The sequence below is a fragment of the Sus scrofa genome, chromosome 14 (assembly GCF_054392235.1).
Source record: "Sus scrofa isolate SSC_HxYL_T2T_F1_AM1 chromosome 14, Sscrofa_HxYL_maternal_Yorkshire_Landrace_v2.0, whole genome shotgun sequence".
In the NCBI taxonomy this organism is placed as follows: Eukaryota; Metazoa; Chordata; class Mammalia; order Artiodactyla; family Suidae; genus Sus; species Sus scrofa.
This window is the reverse complement of record NC_139396.1, coordinates 159,242,025-159,259,391: the sequence shown is the minus strand read 5'-3', so window position 1 is coordinate 159,259,391 and position 17,367 is coordinate 159,242,025. Positions and strand designations below refer to the sequence as shown.

The following is a 17,367-nucleotide window of genomic DNA, read 5'->3' as shown; positions in this document are numbered from 1 at the left end:
AAGAGTCTCTTGAATTTCAGGAGTAAATAAATGTGAGGAAATCTTCCTCACCCAAAATGAAGGTTCGAGGAAGGAAGGAAGGAAGAAAAAAGAATGAAGGGTAGGCTTGCAGGATGGATTTTATTCACAGCTTACAAGCGCTCTTTCCACTAGATGCTATTTCATACCCGCTTCACAGCTCCGAGCTGGACACATTAGGATAAGTGATTTGCTCAAGACCCAGTAGGACCCGGTCCAGCAGGGCTTCAGGGTCTGCCTGAATTCAGGGTCGCAAGTCCACCCTATTCACAGAGAGGGGCTTCTTTGAGCTTCGTATCTGTTTTTTGTTCTGGGAAATAGCAAGGTTGTTTTTCACAGCCACTGCCTTCATGCAACAGTGACAAAGAGCGACCGATTAAACTGTGCGGACGCTTCAAACCCTAAGACTGGACAGAGGTGAGAAGGAAAACCTACTCTTTAAATATTCAACCCCACTAAAATCATGTCACCCCGATGGATGAAGTTTTGATGCCCGCTCACTCTAGGAATTTCTCTCAAAATCCCCCAGATCTATGTCAAACGCTGAGTCCATGAACACCTCTGAATGACTACTCTATTTTCGCAGAGGTAGCTTCTGACTTAGAGGACCTCCTATCATTGGGTTCACCTCTTGCCTCCTGCAAAGTACTGTAACCTAACCATTACTACACAAGGGAGAAACCCCCAGCATGTGCACGTGTGTGGGCTTGTGTGTGTGGTGTGTACCCACCCAGACATCCCCAAACACCACACTTGTTCCCATGGACTCCAAGGAAAGAGATTTTGGTACTTTTCATAACACAAATTATTCAGATTTTTTTTTTTCCTTTTTCGGCCGAGGGGTGGAGTCAGAGATGCAGCTGCCGGCCTGGGCCGTAGCCACGGCAACACCAGATCTGAGCCACATCTGTGACTTATGCTGCGGCGACTGGATGCTTACACCCACCGAGCAAGGGCAGAGATGGAACCCACGCTGTCATGGATAGTCAGGGTCTTAGTGTGCTGAGCCACCGGGGGAACTCCCAAGTCACTCCGATGCCGCTCTACTGGGGTACACAGTCTGTTTCGAGCACTTTACATACACGTTCTTCAGGGAATCTCATCAGTCCCACAGCACAGGTAAAAAGACCATGACACACACTCAGAAGAAAAAGGCGAAGACTTTAGACTTAAAAATAACCGCACTCAGCCAGCAGCAGCCAGACTGCGCGAATACAGCAACATCGGATCAAACGCGCCTACGAAGGAGGCCGAAAGAGACGCTTTGATCCAGTTTTACTGTGTAAGTCCATCCAGATAAAAGTAAGTAAAAAGAGCTAAAAATGGAGAACCATCCTGCCTCAAACTGGAGAAGAAGCCTCGCGAAGGGTCATGGGCTTTTCCCATCAGCAAAGTCTAGGACTTTTCTCCCTTAGGCTGCAGGGAACGCCGTGTCCCTATTGGACACCTGAGTCTGCCTCCAGGCTTCCTGCCGTTGCCCTCGTCTCTCCAGGCCCCGTCCCGACACCCACGCGCTTACCATCTGGAAGCTTCGGGTGGAATGGAATTCGCACTGCATCATGTCAAAGAAGATGGGGATGGTGGCTTTGCGCAGCTCCGTCTCAGGGATAAGCGTCATTTCTAACATTGGGCCAACCATTTCCGGGATGAACTTTATCTTGTGTTGACCTTGAAGACAAGAAAGGCCTTGCTCAGAAAGCTCTTAACAAGGATTCTCAAGTGGGTTTCAATGGACAAGACAAAACTACACAGATTGCCGTGATTTTGAAGGCTGGGGCCTCGGGAAAGTGGCTCCATTTCTCACCTGTAGGCAACAATTTTGAGTGTGTCCAGCTTTTGGTATAAAAAGCAGACTGTGTTTCAATGCTGTAAATGAGGCTATTAAAAACACATCCAACATAAGGCCTCCGGGCATGGCGTGTCTGTTGCAGATGATAAACACACACAGTTCAATCACACACATTGGGGGTGTGGGCAGCTAATGGGTGAACCCAGGTTTGAAAAGAGCTGGGCTGGGATACCAGGCCCTTTTGGGCATCTCCTTTTGTGGACAAGGTACAAGAGCTGATTAAGTCAAGGAGTAAGGAGAAGTTCTCACTGCAGCACAGTGGGTTAAGAATCTGACTGCAGCTCAGGCTGCTGCAGAGGTGTGGGCTCTGTCCCCAGCCCAGTGGAGTGGGTTAAGCATCCAGCACTGCTGCACCCGTGGTATAGGGGACAGCTGTGGTTTGGATTCAGTCCCTAGCCCGGGAACTTCCCTATGCCATGAGCGAGGCCATAAAATTAAAAAGGGGGGGGGGAAGGAGTTCAGGGAGGAGGTCTCTTGGCTGCTTCTGTCTCCAGCATCCTAAGAAAAAGAGCTTATTGTTTCGCATCTCTGTGAATGAGGTAGAATGATTTCTGTGACATCGGAATGACGGTTATCAAGGAAATCAAAGCCAGACCTCAGCAAATGAAGCTGGGGAACTGAAAGGATTCTGCCTTCTCTGACTTACTATTTGATGGGAAAATGCTTATTTAAATAACGATTTCATTAACTTTATCTCGCTATCTTATCCAGATAGGATTTTTGACGCTTTCAAGAAAAGATTTCTCGAAGTTGCTTTTAAGCAAATACTGTTGCCACTATGAATAATAATAAAGAAGTTTATGAGATTAGGAACACTTACTAAGGACGACCACATGGCATGCCTCGAAGAAAAAAAGTCTCATTGCATCCTCAGCATAATTTTGCAAGCTGGCTACCGTTCCTCTTTTCTTAAAAAATAAACTTTAATTCTTCCAGTAGACTTTATTTTTTACAGCAAAACTGAGCAGAAGGTTCAGCGATTTCTCCTATACCCCCGCCCCAGTGAGAACATCCCTCTCGAGTGGGTGCCATTCTGAACTCTGTTTCACAGTTTCAAGGAAACTGTGAATTTCCCCACAGCAGCATGAGTTCAGTGGAAATGGCACAGCAGGTTGGAACCCGAGCCTGTGACTCTGAAGCGTCAGCCATGTCCCTTCCTCCCCGCTTGTCACTGGATCTTCCAGGACGCCGGGACATCCCATCTCTCCGCAAAGGAAAGGACGCTGGCTGTCCACACCACGCCCTCCTCTGTCTGTTACTGTAAGAACCCGGATGCAGGGGTCAGAGACCTGTCATGTCATCAGGCCCTTCTGGGGTATCCCGCTTCTGAAATGAGTCCCCCAGGAAGTAGAGATGGGCGTCTTACAGGCTCCAAACCTTTTAACTTATTTTTTTTTTCTATTTCAATTCCTTTTGTTGGAAATTTTGGTATCACCTGCTACCTCAAAATCTCCATTTTTTTTTTTTTAATTTTGACAAAATTTTTTTTTTCTCGTTTCTGGCTGCCCTATTGCCTCATCCCAGCAGTGGCCTCCGCACCCTGCTATGTCTGCGTTCCTGAAGGTAGGGGGGCAAAGCAGGCGAGCGCCCAGAGAACTGGACGTGAACAAAGACTTGCAGAGCCAACCTGTGCCAGCCACTGCCTTACCTCACTGCCCAGAAAGAAGCTGCTGGAAAACCGTTTCTCAAAAAGAGCAGAGTTGGCCTTATTTAAGGTGATGTAATTAAATTTGGAGGCAGGTGCCATCAAGACAGTGGTCCTTTATAATTCCTGCCTTCTTATCTTTAATTTCAGAAATCTTGATTTATTTTCATTTCACGCCATGACATTTGATACCATGTCACTTCCAACACGCCAGGGGAGAAGGTGAGTGAATTATGGGTGACATTTTGTCATTAACCCATAGCTAATCAATATTACTAATATCATTACACAATTAGGAAATAGAATGGATACTCCAGAGAATTTAGTTTTCTTTATAACTCAGCTAACACAGATTTCTGTAGAGAGAACCATTCAACAAATTTGGCTATTATAAATAAAGACACTTTAACAAAATATGCAAGCCTCATAATTGGCCTAAATTAATGTACGACTGAAATTTGTATTGGGTGAACACATACACAAAAAGTAATCCTTCAATAAGGAATCTGAGTGTAATTAAAATCTTGTTACCTTTTGCCAAATAAATAATATTTTGACTAAGGCTTTCATAGCATGATTCTCATCCCTTCCCCAAATGCTTAATGTTTCTGAAAAGCATGTAACTGATGCAAAGCCTTCTCTTAAAAATGCTATTATATTCAGTCTCTCAGGTGACACTTTTCATGTATTACGCCTAAAAAATGTCAGAGCCAATGCTTCAGAAAACAGATGATGGTGACAGAGAGTTGTTCATCAGCCACAATTGGAGTGTCCCAGAGGGCTCCGTCTGTCACCCACAGCCTCTACTGTTCCAAGCTGGAAGGAACGTGTAAGAGAGAAACAAGTGGTTGTGAACACAGGGATTGGAAAAATCTGTTCCCAAAACAGAGGCGTCCTAACTTTGATGATTACGTGTCCCTTTAAGTTAAAGCGGGACACACTGGCAGGAGCGCAGGTGCGGGCGATGAGCTCCTGTTACAGTGATGTCCTGGGGGTTTAACCTTCCAGAGCTAACGCTCCTCAAGGCGAGAGAGGCCTGGGTGAGCGTCTCCAGGGCTCATCTTTTTCCCTTTTTGCTTTTGGCATTTGCATTATGGATTTCCCCTGAAGCATCTCCTGCTCAAATTTAATGCTGAACTCAGGTCGGGTCATCAGTGGTGAGCAAGGTGACTTCTGAAATGTAGATGTCAAGAAATAGAGGATGCCCTTTAAAAATTTTTTTCCTTTTGAGACCAAGGAAGAATAAACTGTTGGGCCACAGGGGATCTTTCAGCTCTCGTCCCCTTGCCCCACTCCTGGTTACCACCCCCGATTCTTGAAAATCCACCAAGAGCCTCTCTTCCAGTGACAAAGCCTGGCGCCCCATCCCTGGGAACCAGGCAGAGAAGCAGGGTTCTCCCCCATCAGCAGCCCCCACGCCCTCCCCCCGGGTCTCTGGATGACCTTTTGACAGTCAGGAGGGTTCAGAAATCTGGGATAATAAAGAGTCTAATCCGAGGAAAACCTCTGGATACAGGAGGGTAGACAGAGCGAAAATGTCCATCGCCCAGTCAAATGGATTTGGCCCCCCTGATATGGGTTTTAATGAAAAGCACACAATTTTTCCAAGTCTCCAGAAACATCCACGAAGGGAATCCCGCGTGACAAATAGCCCAGACCGAACCCGGCTGATAAAGATCGTGCTGCGGGCACATTTGTTCTGGCCAGACTGGCGGCTGCGCAGGCTCCAGGGCGCTGTGTGTAATAAACAAAATGCAAATCGAGGGGAGGAAGGCACCCGTGAGGTCAGGTGCTCTGGCGGCTGCTGTGCGCCGCGCGCTTTGATAAATCACCCAAGAGCTGGGCGAACAAACACACGCTCCCCTCCTTTTGGGGAGGGCGTCTGCCTTTAATTTCTCCTCTCACACTCAAGACACGACAGGTTTGGGAGGGGAAAGAAAAAGTGCGGCCTGGCCCCACGGGGCAGGGCCGAGGCTGCATTTGCATTCAATCCAGCCAAACAGACCCGGGATCCTGGCTCTGAAGCTCTGCACGGAGGTGGGTGCCGTCGGCTCAGGGCCTGATCCAGCGAGAGGTGACGAAGTGTAAGACGCTCAGCGTATCTGACTTCCGTTTTTATTTTCTTGGCGGAGCTGGCTAGACCAGGCTGCCAACACGTTCCCACACCTGAGCCCATTTGAAGGAAAAAAAAAAAAGCTGTGTAGAAAATAAGTTGTATGCTTCTTGGGAAATTGAGCCGTGCTGTCATCCATTTCTTGAGTGGCGGTCTCGGCAATGACCCTGGCAGGGAGGCTCCCGCACCTGAGACTCAGAGCAGGAAAAGAAAGACCGGGCTGCCGGAGGTGACCCCACAGAAGAGAACGGAGGTGACCCACGGAGCCAGCGGGAGCCAGAGTGGGGGGGGGGGGCGGGGAGCTGCCTGGGGCAAATGCTGTGAGCCACTGATAGGTTTATTACATTTGTTCCAAGAAAAAATTTCAGCAATAACTTAATTCTTTTATAAGCAAGGAACCCAATCATGGAGGTTAATGATGATTGCGTCCTGCTATCAAATCCCCGCCTTTAACCGCCCACGGTCATGGATGACTTTGACCTTCTGGCAGCTTCTCCTGCCAGAGTCAAAGGTCCAGGTCGAGAACACAGATCTGACGCATTAATCCTCGTGTTCAAATCAGCTATGGACAGGGATGAAGGGGGACATGGGCTCTCTTAATTGCATCCTTTAGGTCTCTTGACTCCGCCTGGTGGGGGTGTAAGGACAGTTAAAGTCAAGAGCACCAACGGGTCCAGCGAGGTGAGCCTTCCCGAGGGTCCAGAGGTGGCTTCCCAGAGAAGCTCACACCTCCCTAAGCCCATCTCCCCTCCTTCCTTAAAATGGACCAGAGGGGGAGGCATCCATTTCAACCAGTGGTCCATCTCTGGGGTTCCCGAGATGACCTTGGCAATACTTGGAAAACAGAAAACCCCAGGGTCAGCAGCACCCATCGGTCAGGTCAAGCTGGGCCTTGCGCTGAGCTTCGGAGGCGTCCTCTGTGCCAGGCAGTGGCCTTTCAGTTCAGGGCCAGAGAGGAGGGGAGAGTCCAGGGTGAGCTGAGCTGAGACAGCGCTACTAATCAAACACGAAGGAAGCATCCTATGCCATTGGCAGCAACATGGGGGGACCGGGAGATTCTCAAACTAAGTGAAATAAGCCCAAGCAAACCAGACAAAGACAAGTATCGTATGACAGCATGTATATGTGGGATCTAAAAAGAAAAAAGGATTCAAATGAACTTGTTTACAGAACGGAAATAGAATCACAGACCTAGAAAACAAACGTATGGTGACCAAAGGACAAAGACGGGGGGAGAGTGGGAGGAACATAGCCACACTGCTGCATATAAATGAGACCATCAACAAGGACCCCCGCACAGCAAGGAAACGACACTCAGTATTTTGTCATCACCTATAAGGGCAAAGAATCTGAAAAAGAGTGTGTGTGAACACACACGTACAACGGAATCACTGCTGTACCCTGCACAACACGGCACTGCCAGCCAACTATGCTTCGAAAAACAGAAGCAAGCCATGTAGTACAGTAATAACCAATCTGAATATTTACTAGGGTGGATGTTCCTACTTATCTTAAAGGATATAAAAAAATATTACCAAGACATTTCAGAAGGAAGCATTTGAAAACACACCCGAAATGGTCCTTTTAGGGGAAATTAACGGACCGTTTGTAGTTTCGAGCTGACACTGAATAATTCACGAGAAGGAGCTGTCACCCTTAGGGAGAGCCAGGGTGGAAGGTGACCTCAGACAGGCCCCCGAGCAGAAGAGCATCAGGTCCCCCCGAGAGCGGGGTCTCAGCAGGGGAGCCCACACCACCGCTGCTGAGGACCCTGGCCCCCGGGTTCCCGGGCCCCCACTTGTCCAGCCAAGAACAACTCCCTCCACGCCACCTCTCTGAATGTTCCTGCCCCCGGCCCTCTAAGAGGGCTACAGACAGAAACTTCCTGGCGGGAGTCCCACAGTGTGACCTGCGAGGAAACGTGACAAATGCACCCATCAGAGCAGGATCGACTGAAGTGAATCATGAGCGGTGCAGCTGAGAACTGTGCAGCGTCAGAGTTAGGAGGCTCTGGAAAAATTCCATCCAACCTCTTTATCTTCCAGCCTAGAAGCCTGGGTGAGGGAAGGCCCAAAGGACAAGGCCACGCAGCCGGGCAGGGACAGGGCAGGACAGAAACTCGAGGGGGACTCGTTGAGTCTCCTCCCTCGGAGCCCAGGGCGCCCCCCTCTCTCCAGGGGAAGGCAGGAAGATCAGCACAGGCGGGTGCCTGGAAGGTTCTGGAAGGTTCTGTGCTGGAGATGCAGCGAAGCCCTTTGACACCGACGGCCAGGATGCTGGATGTTTACACTGCTGCAGCCAAGTCCCTGCAGGGATTTTCCTGCAGGGTCCCCCGCCGACTCTAGGAGTGACACCTGCACAGCACGTGGGGTGTGGGTGCTGCTCCTGCTAAGAGGATGGGCAGAAGAGGCTTCCTGGCCAGCTCCTTCTCTCCCAGGGAGCTTAGGCACTGGATTTTTGTTCTTCTTCTTCAATTTTTTTTTTTTTCGATCTCTTTTTACAGCTGCATCCGGACACATGGAAGTTCCCTGGCTAGGAGTCGAAGCAGAGCTGTAACTGCCGGCCTGCACCACAGCCACTGCCACAGCAGGTCCTAGATGCATCGACCTACACTGCATCTGCAAAAATGCCAGCTCCTTAACCCACTGAGCAAGGCCAGGGATCGAACCCATATCCTCACAGACACAGTGTTGGGTTCTTTACCCACTGAGCCAAGATGGGAACGCTGGATTTTTATTCTTGAGAACTCATGGAGTTCCCATTGTGGCTCAGTAGTTAACGAATCCCACTAGGAACCATGAGGTTGCGGGTTCCATCCCTAGCCTTGCTCAGTGGGTTAAGGATCCGGTGTTGCCGTGAGCTGTGGTGTAGGTTGCAGACACGGCTCGGATCCCGTGTTGCTGTGGCTGTGTCATAGGCTGGTGGCTACAGTTCCAATTAGACCCCTAGCCTGGGAACCTCCATATGCCACGGGAGCGGCCCTAGAAAAGGCAAAACAACAACAACAACAACAACAAAAAACCAAGCTTCTTAACTCCTGTGTTGTCAGTATTGTCCTGAGAGTATCAGTTTTACCCCCCAAAGAGTTGTATGGTTGCTTTTCTGAGTGCAGACCTGCTTGAAAAAGACTCCAGCCTGCACAGAAACAGAAAGACAGAGGATATTTGGAAATTCTCGCAACGTTCCCTAGAGATGGGACCGAGTCTTCCTTCACCCACATTTGCCGACACCCGGCACTGAAGAAGGGTGAGGAGTCAGAGGCCCGTGAGGAAAAGGGGCGGCTGTGAATTTGCTGATGGCTAAGCCAGGGGCCAGGCTGACCCTCCCGTCCTGGCGTCACCTGCTTAAGGTGCCATCAGGAGAGCGGTGGAGTCCAATTCCGCACTGTCATCGAACACCATGCTGAGTTTTGTCACCTTGCTTCCTTCTCATGGCATCTTCCCAGCCTCCAAGGAAGCTATTCCTGAAGCAAGTGGGTGGGGATGGAGCTTAGCTGTCCTGGCACCCCCACCGGGGACAAATGGAATCTGGACACAGTGGAGGGACCAGAGAGTGAAGTGGGCAGCCGCCTGCCTGCTTCTGGTGGAGAAAAGAGTCAGTGTGGGAGGGGGAGGAGAACGGAAGCCCCCCACCCCCAACAACGAGCCAGGACAGGCTGCCTGTGTCCCTCCGAGGGAGGGACGCAGAGGCCGGGCGACTCCGAGGGGGAGATGCAGTTGAAGGGAGTTTGCACAGGACCAAGGGGGGCGCTGCAGAAGGATGGCCGGGCACCTCGGCCCAAAGCCAGCTGAGGACAGGTGCCCGCGCGAGCTTCACCTCAGCTAGGAGAGAGGCCAGGTTCACGGAGGACAACAGAAAGGTGATGAGCAGACACCAAATTAGAGTCAGTTATTCATTCCTTTATAAAGGATGGAACCAACAGAGTAACATGCCGTAGTGGGTAACATTTGAACAGAGAATTCCTTGCTATTTGAAGCAGTTCGCTCATTAATAAAATTGTATTAATTGTGCTACTTTCTTATTATTTTTACTTTCTTTTCTTGCTTATAGTGGTAAGAGTGCACTTAAGATGAGCTCCATCTTGGGAGGATGGATCTGGCTTTGTTGCTGCTGTGGCTCGGGTCGCTACTGTGGTGTGGGTTCTATTCCTGGCTGAGAACATCTGCCTGCCTCTGGAGCCACCAAAAAAGATGAGATCTATCTCAAATTATTACGTATAAATACAGTATCGTCAGCGTGAGGTGCTTTGTGCTACAGCAGAGCGCTAGAACTCGGGCGTCTTGCATAACTGAAACTTCGAACCTTCGAGCAGTACCTCCCCTCTGCTCCCTCCACTGCTCCCTGCCCCTGGCAACGGCTATTCTGCTCTCGGCTTTAATGAGACGGACTCCTTTAGCTATCTCGTAAAAGAGGTTTCATGCAGAATTGATCCTTCTACAACCGGCTTATTTCACTTCCAACAATGTTCTTCGTGGTTGTCCTGCTTTTTGCATGTGACAGGATCTCCCTGCCTTTTTAAAGGCTGTATACTATTTCATTGTGCATAGACACCCCGTCTTCTTTACCCATTCATCCTTCATGGACATTGAGGGTGTCTCCATGTCTTGGCTCTTGTGAATAAGGCTGCAGTGAACGTCGGAGGGTTGACTGCTCATGCAGATTCTGATTCCAATTCATCTGGGTATATAACTTGCAGTGAGACGGCTGGATCGTATGTAGTTCTATTTATAATTTACTGGGGATGTTCCATGCTATTTCCCAAAGTGGACGCATCATTTTACATTCCCACCAGCTAGGTACAGAGTTCAAATTTCTCTACATCCTTGCAAACACTTATTTACCCTTTTTATTCCCCCCCCCACCACCCGGTAACAGCCATCCTAACAGGTGTGAGGTGCTATCGTGGTTTTGATCTGCATTTCCCTGATGACCAGTGATGCTGAGGTTGATACCTGTTCACATAGCTATTGGCCATTTATCTGTCTTCTTTGGAGAAATGTCTATTCAGGTCTATTGCCCATTTTTTAAATTGCTTATTTGTTTTATTTGCTATGGAACTGTAGGAGTTCCTCGTGTATTCTGCTTTTTTTTTTTTTTTTTTTGAAGCCGTGATCTGTCACCGCTGAGTCTGGGTCACAAAGGCTCTCGGCTTCTTTTTTTTTTTTTTTTTTTTTTTTTTTTTGTCTTTTTTTGCCATTTCTTGGGCCGCTCCTGCGGCATATGGAGGTTCCCAGGCTAGGGGTCGAATCGGAGCTGTAGCCGCCGGCCTACACCAGAGCCACAGCAACAGGGGACCCAAGCCACGTCTGCAACCTACACCACAGCTCACGGCAACACCGGATCCTTAACCCACTGAGCAAGGCCAGGGACCAAACCCGCAACCTCATGGTTCCTAGTGGGATTCGTTAACCACTGCGCCACGACGGGAACTCCCCTCGTGTATTTTGGATGTTAACCCCTTATTAGACACAGTTTGCAAATATGTTGTCACATTCCACAGTTCACATTTTCATTTTACTGTTCCTTCCTTTGTTGTGCACAAGCCTTTTAGTTTGATGTGGTCTCTGTCTTTTTCTAGGAATGTATCCATTTCCTCTAGGTTATTCAGTTTGCTGGCATATATTGTTCATAGTGGTCTCTCACAGTTCTTGTTATCTCTGGGGCATCAGGTATAATGTTTCCCCTTCCATTTATGATTTCCTTTATTTGAGTTGCCTTTCTTTTTTTCTTTGCACTCCCGCTAAAGATTTGTCAATTTGGTTTATCTTTTCAAAAAACGAACTCTTAATTGTGTTGAATTTTTCTATTATCTATTTTTATTGCTGACCTAATCTTTAATGTTCCCTTCCCTCTGCTGACTTTAGGCTTTAGCTTGTTATTTGTTTACTTATTTTCTTAGTTCCTTGGGGTGTAAAGTTGGGTTACTTATTTGAGACCTTTCTTCACCAGGAAGCCAACACTATTGGTCAAATGGAAGGAAGAGCCATACAGCGAACATTTCACCTAACAGCAGCAGTATACACATTTCTCTCAAGTGCACAGGGAACACTCTCCAGGGCAGAAAACAAATTTAAGAATATTAAAATCATACCAAGTATCTCTTCCTACCACGGGGGAATAAAGCTAGATATCAGTAACAGAAGGAAAACTGAAAAATTCACAAATAGGCAGGAGCTTAAAATTGCACTCTGGTACGACCAATGAGTCAAAGGAAAGATCAAAGATGAAGTCAAAAATTATCTTGAGGCCAATGAAAAACAAAAACACAACATACTGGAGTTCCCGTTGTCGCACAGCATAAATGAATCTGACTAGGAACCATGAGGTTGCGGGTTGGATCACTGGCCTCGCTCATTGAGGATCCGGCATTGCTATGAGCTATGGTGTAGATCGCAGATGCAGCTCAGATCCTGCGCTGCTGTGGCTGTGGACGGCAGCTGTAGTTCCAATTCGACCCATGGTCTGGGAACCTCCATATGCTGCAGGTGTGGCCCTAAAAAGCAAAGCAAAACAAAACCAAACCACACACACACACACACACACACACACACACACACAGCCAGAAAAAAAACTATAACATACAACTTTGAGATGCAGCAAAAGCAGTACCAAGAGGGAAGTTTATAGTGAAAAATGCCCATGTTAATTTCTTATCTTAAACACGCATTTCCCTTAGGTGTTGACTGCAGGAGTATTAGTGGCGGCACACCTAAATACAGGATCTCATTTTGAGCTGGCTGATAAACCTTTCCGAAGGCAGGTTATGCAACACTGAATACAGGAAGTGATGACATACACAAAGTAGGATGAGCCACATGGTTTGATTCATGAGAAACAGAGGGAACGGTAGCGACACCCAGGAGCAGTAGCATTCCAAGGCAGAGCTGTGCTCACCTGACACAGGAGGGCGCTCCCGTTTCCCCACCAAGCAGATTTTCTGCCCTTTACTTTGGCCTCCCATCTCTTATTCACTGAAAGCACTCACTGCAAAGGCAGCGATTGCTCTCAGAAGAACAGAAGCTGTTCAGATGTCTACAAGCCCCGATGCTGACGAACAGGACCAATGTCGCCCACCATGGAGGCAAGGTGTTCACCGTGAAGGCCCGAAACCCCAGTTACTCACCAAGGTTGTACCACATGTCCCTGATTTCGAAGCCAATCTGTCTCCTCATATCTCCATACCTGAAAAGCAGAGGCAGGAAAAACCCCGAGTCACTCAATGGAACATTTGAAAATCAGACCTGCAGTCTTTTTAAGGGCAACTGGAGTCTTCCATCACTGAGACACAAAAAGACAGCGCCTAAGCGTCAAGGGGAATTGAAGGAGGAAGCATCCAGCCCGGAAATCTCACTTGTGCATCACCCCGGATTACAGCATCCCTCCCTCTGTGGAAACATGGGGATGTGGTGGGGGGAAGGGAAGCATTTCCCCTTCCTCTCTCTCTAATGGCAGGAGAAAGAGAACCCTATTCCTCAGCCTGAGGGAGAGTTTGTTTTCCATGTTTGTAGCATCCAGGCACGTAGACACCAAATGCCATCCTACAACCTTGCAGACAGTAAGCAGTTCTCACATGTTAAAATTAAGCCCTGGAGTCACACAATCAGAGCAAGGAAGGCCTCTTCCCAATACCTCCCACTCTTCTTTATCATTTTCTGTGTAAGAAGGGCTTCACACCGAAAGATGCCAACACATACTCCCCTGTTTTTGTTTATCAGGGAAAATAAATGCTAATTTTCTTCCCAGTGGGTCAGCAGAGGGGGTGTGTGTTTCATGAGTAAACAGAATTTGATGCTTCAGAAGATGAACCTTTATTAGTTTGGGAGCAATTTAACATTTTCCTTTATTGCCTAAGGAAAAAGCTGATTATATTAAAAATAATAATTTGCAAAATTATCGTGCAGTGTTACAGTTTAGCAGCTGTGTCACGGAGGCTGCTCTGTGCATCCTTGCGTCAGCTGATGTAGAAAGGAAAGCTCTGATTACAGATCACCAAATTCTAACTCTACACACAAAGATCCCAGCTGGTAAATCCACAAGCACAGCTGGCCGCCACCTTATTCTCCATCCCAGTGCCCTAGGCACCTGTGTGTCACTTGCAGCAGGAAAAGGACTACCGACCGGGCGGTCATCTCAGCCAGGGAAGATGAACCCACCTGGCAGCTCCCTTGGGGAGAAGGCAACCTTGGGGGCACCCCAGCTTCGCAGGTCCCAGGGTGCTATCCACGTGGAGAACCTGAACAGAGCTGGGGAGGGCGTCACACCCCCTTCCTCTGAGGACAAGCTGGTTCTCTGAGGTGAATGCAGTACCTTCCAGGTGAGTGAGCACTAGTGCAGGTATATTTGGTGAGTGAGAGAGGGGGGATCTCTGCCCAGCAACACTCCCAAAACCAATGTCACAGTGAGGATGGGCCCTGTCACCCTTCAATGTCTAGCTGGCACCCCAAAGTGCCCCAGGGAACACGCTCTGAGCAATAGTAGGGAGTGCATCTTTCTGAAGCTTGTAGAGCCGTTTCCCAATCCCCACTTTGCTCCTGCAGGAATGACACAGGGGTCCCAGCAGCCCGGGCCAGGAGAGGGTATAGCTGGCTGATGGCTGGCATCTTCCTGGCTTTTACCAAGGGAAGGGGGTGGGGGGAGTAAACTCTGTTCCATCCAGTGCAGGCTCCTCCCCTCGAGGCTGGCGGTGGTTGGGGTGGGGGTGGTTCTCGCTGTCCCAGGGGAAGAGCTGCCCCTCCAGGGACCAGGTGTCTGAGAGGTGGGGAGCGTGGCAGCACATCGAAGATCCGGAGAACACAGACACCCCGGCCCTGGTCACAGGGGTTCAGACCTCCCCGCGGTGAGGAGGCCAGAGGCCCAGAGGCGGTGAGACCCTGTCCCCAGGGGGGCGGGGTGTCACTAATTCAAGCTTTAAAGACTCTTCTGACCGCCGAGCGGTTCTCATCCCAGGACAGCAGCTCTTGAAAAAAACATGGAAGCTTCAAGCCAGCTGGCTGGTCTCCATCAGTGGCTGCACCTCACTGAGCCCCGACCGAACGCCTCCTCTTGGGTCTTAGAACGACCCAAATTAAACCCCGAGTTCAGAAAGATAAAGCACAGGAGAGCCTCAGCAGCAGCCGGCTCATCATTTGGATTTGAATCATCAGGAGTGACCTGATGGGCGTCTCAGGACCTACAGGGACCTGTCATTTGTCCAGAGCTGGACTTGATGCCGGGTGGCCAGGAGGCCCGTGGGGAAAGGGGGCCCGTCCCACCTCTGCTCCCGGTGCCGCGGAGCGGGAGGGGGCTCAGGGAGGCCTGGGTTACTTCTCAGCCACGCCTTACTGGCTTCTAGGTGGAAAATGATGTGTCTTCACAGTACCTGAGAAGAGGGGGATCAGCAAAGACCCGAGAGCACATCCCTCATGAGAGGCAGGCCTGGATAAAGGCGCCCCCAATGCCACTTTAATAGTCAAGACACAGGTGCTCAAGGCTGGTACGAGGTAACGAGAGGAGTAAAGAGCTGGCAGGGGAAGGCGGCGCCGTGTCTCCCTGGTGGCAAAATTGATCTTTTCTTTAGTTCTGACGGGGGGGCAGCTCTGTCCAATCTCTACATGTCTCAGGGTAATCCCAGAGTCCCAGCTGCCGCCGGAACTTAGGAGGGATTTTCGAACCATCTGTACTTCTCCCAAGCAGGAGAGAAAAGCCATGGTTGAGAGTATGTGGGATGCTGCTCCTACCTGGAGAGAGAATTCCAGAGCTGGTGGCAGCCTCAGAGACTGCAACAAAGTCCACCTCTGACAGTTTAGAGCGGAGGGAGCGGAATGAGTCCCCGCAGGAGAGTGACTTGGCCAAGGTCACAGGGCAGGGGGAGGAGAGACTGCAAGTCGTCAAAGTCCCATATCCCTGCTCCTCCCTCATGGCACACACCTCGAGAACCAGCTGGAAGGGCTTCCACGAAGTCACAGCGCAGCGCTGTGTCACATCTCTCAGAACGCCCTTGTGTCATGTGATTCTCGCAGAAAGACTAGGAGCTGAGGAAGAGGGGCCACAGCTCTCTTCCCACGGAGGAAGCAGGCCGTCCTGGCGGTGAAATGTCACGCCTCTCTCCATCACACCCGGCTGTCCTGAGCCCTCCCACGTCCTACAGCCGGCCTGAGGGGGCCCCCAGGAGGCAACACTTAGGGAGCCCGGGGAGATCTCAGACCTTCAGACACCCAGGGCTATGACGTGCCCTCCACTGCACAGTTTTGCAATGGTGAATAAAATACAGCATCACGAAAAGAAGATGTGGCATGTGTTTATAATGGAATATTACTCAGCTGTAAAAATGAATGAAATGATGCCATGTGCAGCAACAGGGATGGACCGAGAGATAATCATATACTCAATGAACTAAGTCAGACAGAGAAAGACAAATACCACAGGATAGCACTTCCATGTGGAATCTAAAGCAGAGCACAAATGATTGCCTTGACAAAAAAGAAACACTCTTAGAAAGCAAACTTCTGGCTACCAAAGGGGGGAGGAATAAATGAGGAGTGAGTATGAGATCAGCAGATATACACTATGGTATATAAAATCACCAATACTGATTTATCACATAACACAGGGAACTATATTCAATATCTTGGAATAACCTATAATGGAAAATAATCTGAAAAAATAGACCCAACTGAATCACTTTGCTATATACCTGAAACTAACACAATATTGTGAATCAACTATACTTTGCTTAAAAAATACACAGCATCCTGGGAGTTCCTTTCGTGGCTCAGCAGTTAATGAACCCACCTAGTAACTATGAGGACGTGGGTTCAGTTCCTGGGCTTGCTGAATGGGTTAAGGATCCAGCATTGCCGTGAGCTGGGGTGTAGGTTGCAGACACTGGCCTGGATTGGACATTGCTGTGGCTGTGGTGGTGTAGGTAGGCCAGCAGCTATAGCTCCGATTAGACCCCTAGCCTGGGAACGTCCATACGCCATGGGTGCAGCCCTAAAACGACAAAAAAGAAAAAGAAAAGAAAAGAGAAAAGAGAAAAAAATTTTTAAAAAGGTTCAATAAAAATAAATAAATAAATAAAATGATCAAACTGGCTGCTGATCAAAAATCAGCTTCTACATCTGACTCATGTTTCCTGAGCCCCCACAATATACAAAGTGTGGGGGTGGGGGAGGCGGAAGAAATGACAGAATGTCAGGTGTGACATTCCGTGGACTTCTCTGTCCTTTGCTTGGAATCATTCGCCCCAAGGATGTCTGAAGGCTGAGTCAGTGAAATGTTGGTATTATGGACTCTGATTCCTCGGGGTCATTTATTCTGCGGCTCACTGCCAAACCGTGTACTCGGTCTGGTTGGACACGACCGGTTCTCTGTGTGGACGCCTGTTCTTTTATGTGGTTGCTCCCATGCGGTTTGAGAAAACGCCTGTGGAATGACCATCCTAATTCTCTCCCCAGCCTAGGTCGTCAGGAAGACAGAGAGCTTAACCTGGCAGATCTGATACTGGAATCTTCTCTTGTTCTGAGCCCCAGTGCTGATTCAGCGGCCTTCCCTCAAGGCTGGGACCTGCACACCCATCTCCAGGCTGCCAAGGCATCGGATGAGCAGTTCTCCCCACTTGTTTATTTTTTCATATCGATCTGCCCTCCTAGACTGTTCTTGTTTTTGCTTTTTGTTTTTGCTTTTTAGGGCTGCACCTGGAGGTTCCCAGGCTAGGGGTCCAATTGGAGCTGCAGCCACTGGCCTACGCCACAGCCACAGCAA

The 17,367-nt window shown here is 49.2% G+C and overlaps 1 protein-coding gene across 12 annotated transcripts in view; it reads right to left on the bottom strand.

Annotated features, from left to right (window-relative positions):
* The window catches only part of DOCK1 (dedicator of cytokinesis 1), a 539,709-nt gene that overhangs the window by 84,061 nt on the left and 438,281 nt on the right, over positions 1-17,367 (bottom strand). For 4 of the 12 annotated variants that reach the window (XM_084995915.1, XM_084995916.1, XM_021072613.2 and 1 more), the window contains exons 32-33: positions 12,749-12,807; positions 1,538-1,686 (exon numbers count right to left, since the gene is read on the bottom strand). In XM_084995915.1, the coding sequence (XP_084852041.1) occupies positions 1,538-1,686; positions 12,749-12,807 (208 nt within the window). Of the gene's footprint in view, positions 1-1,537; positions 1,687-10,661; positions 11,008-12,117; positions 12,808-15,171; positions 16,547-17,265; positions 17,334-17,367 lie in introns of those variants that run through there. The other 8 variants (XR_014827178.1, XR_014827179.1, XR_014827177.1 and 5 more) reach the window with 6 other exon arrangements.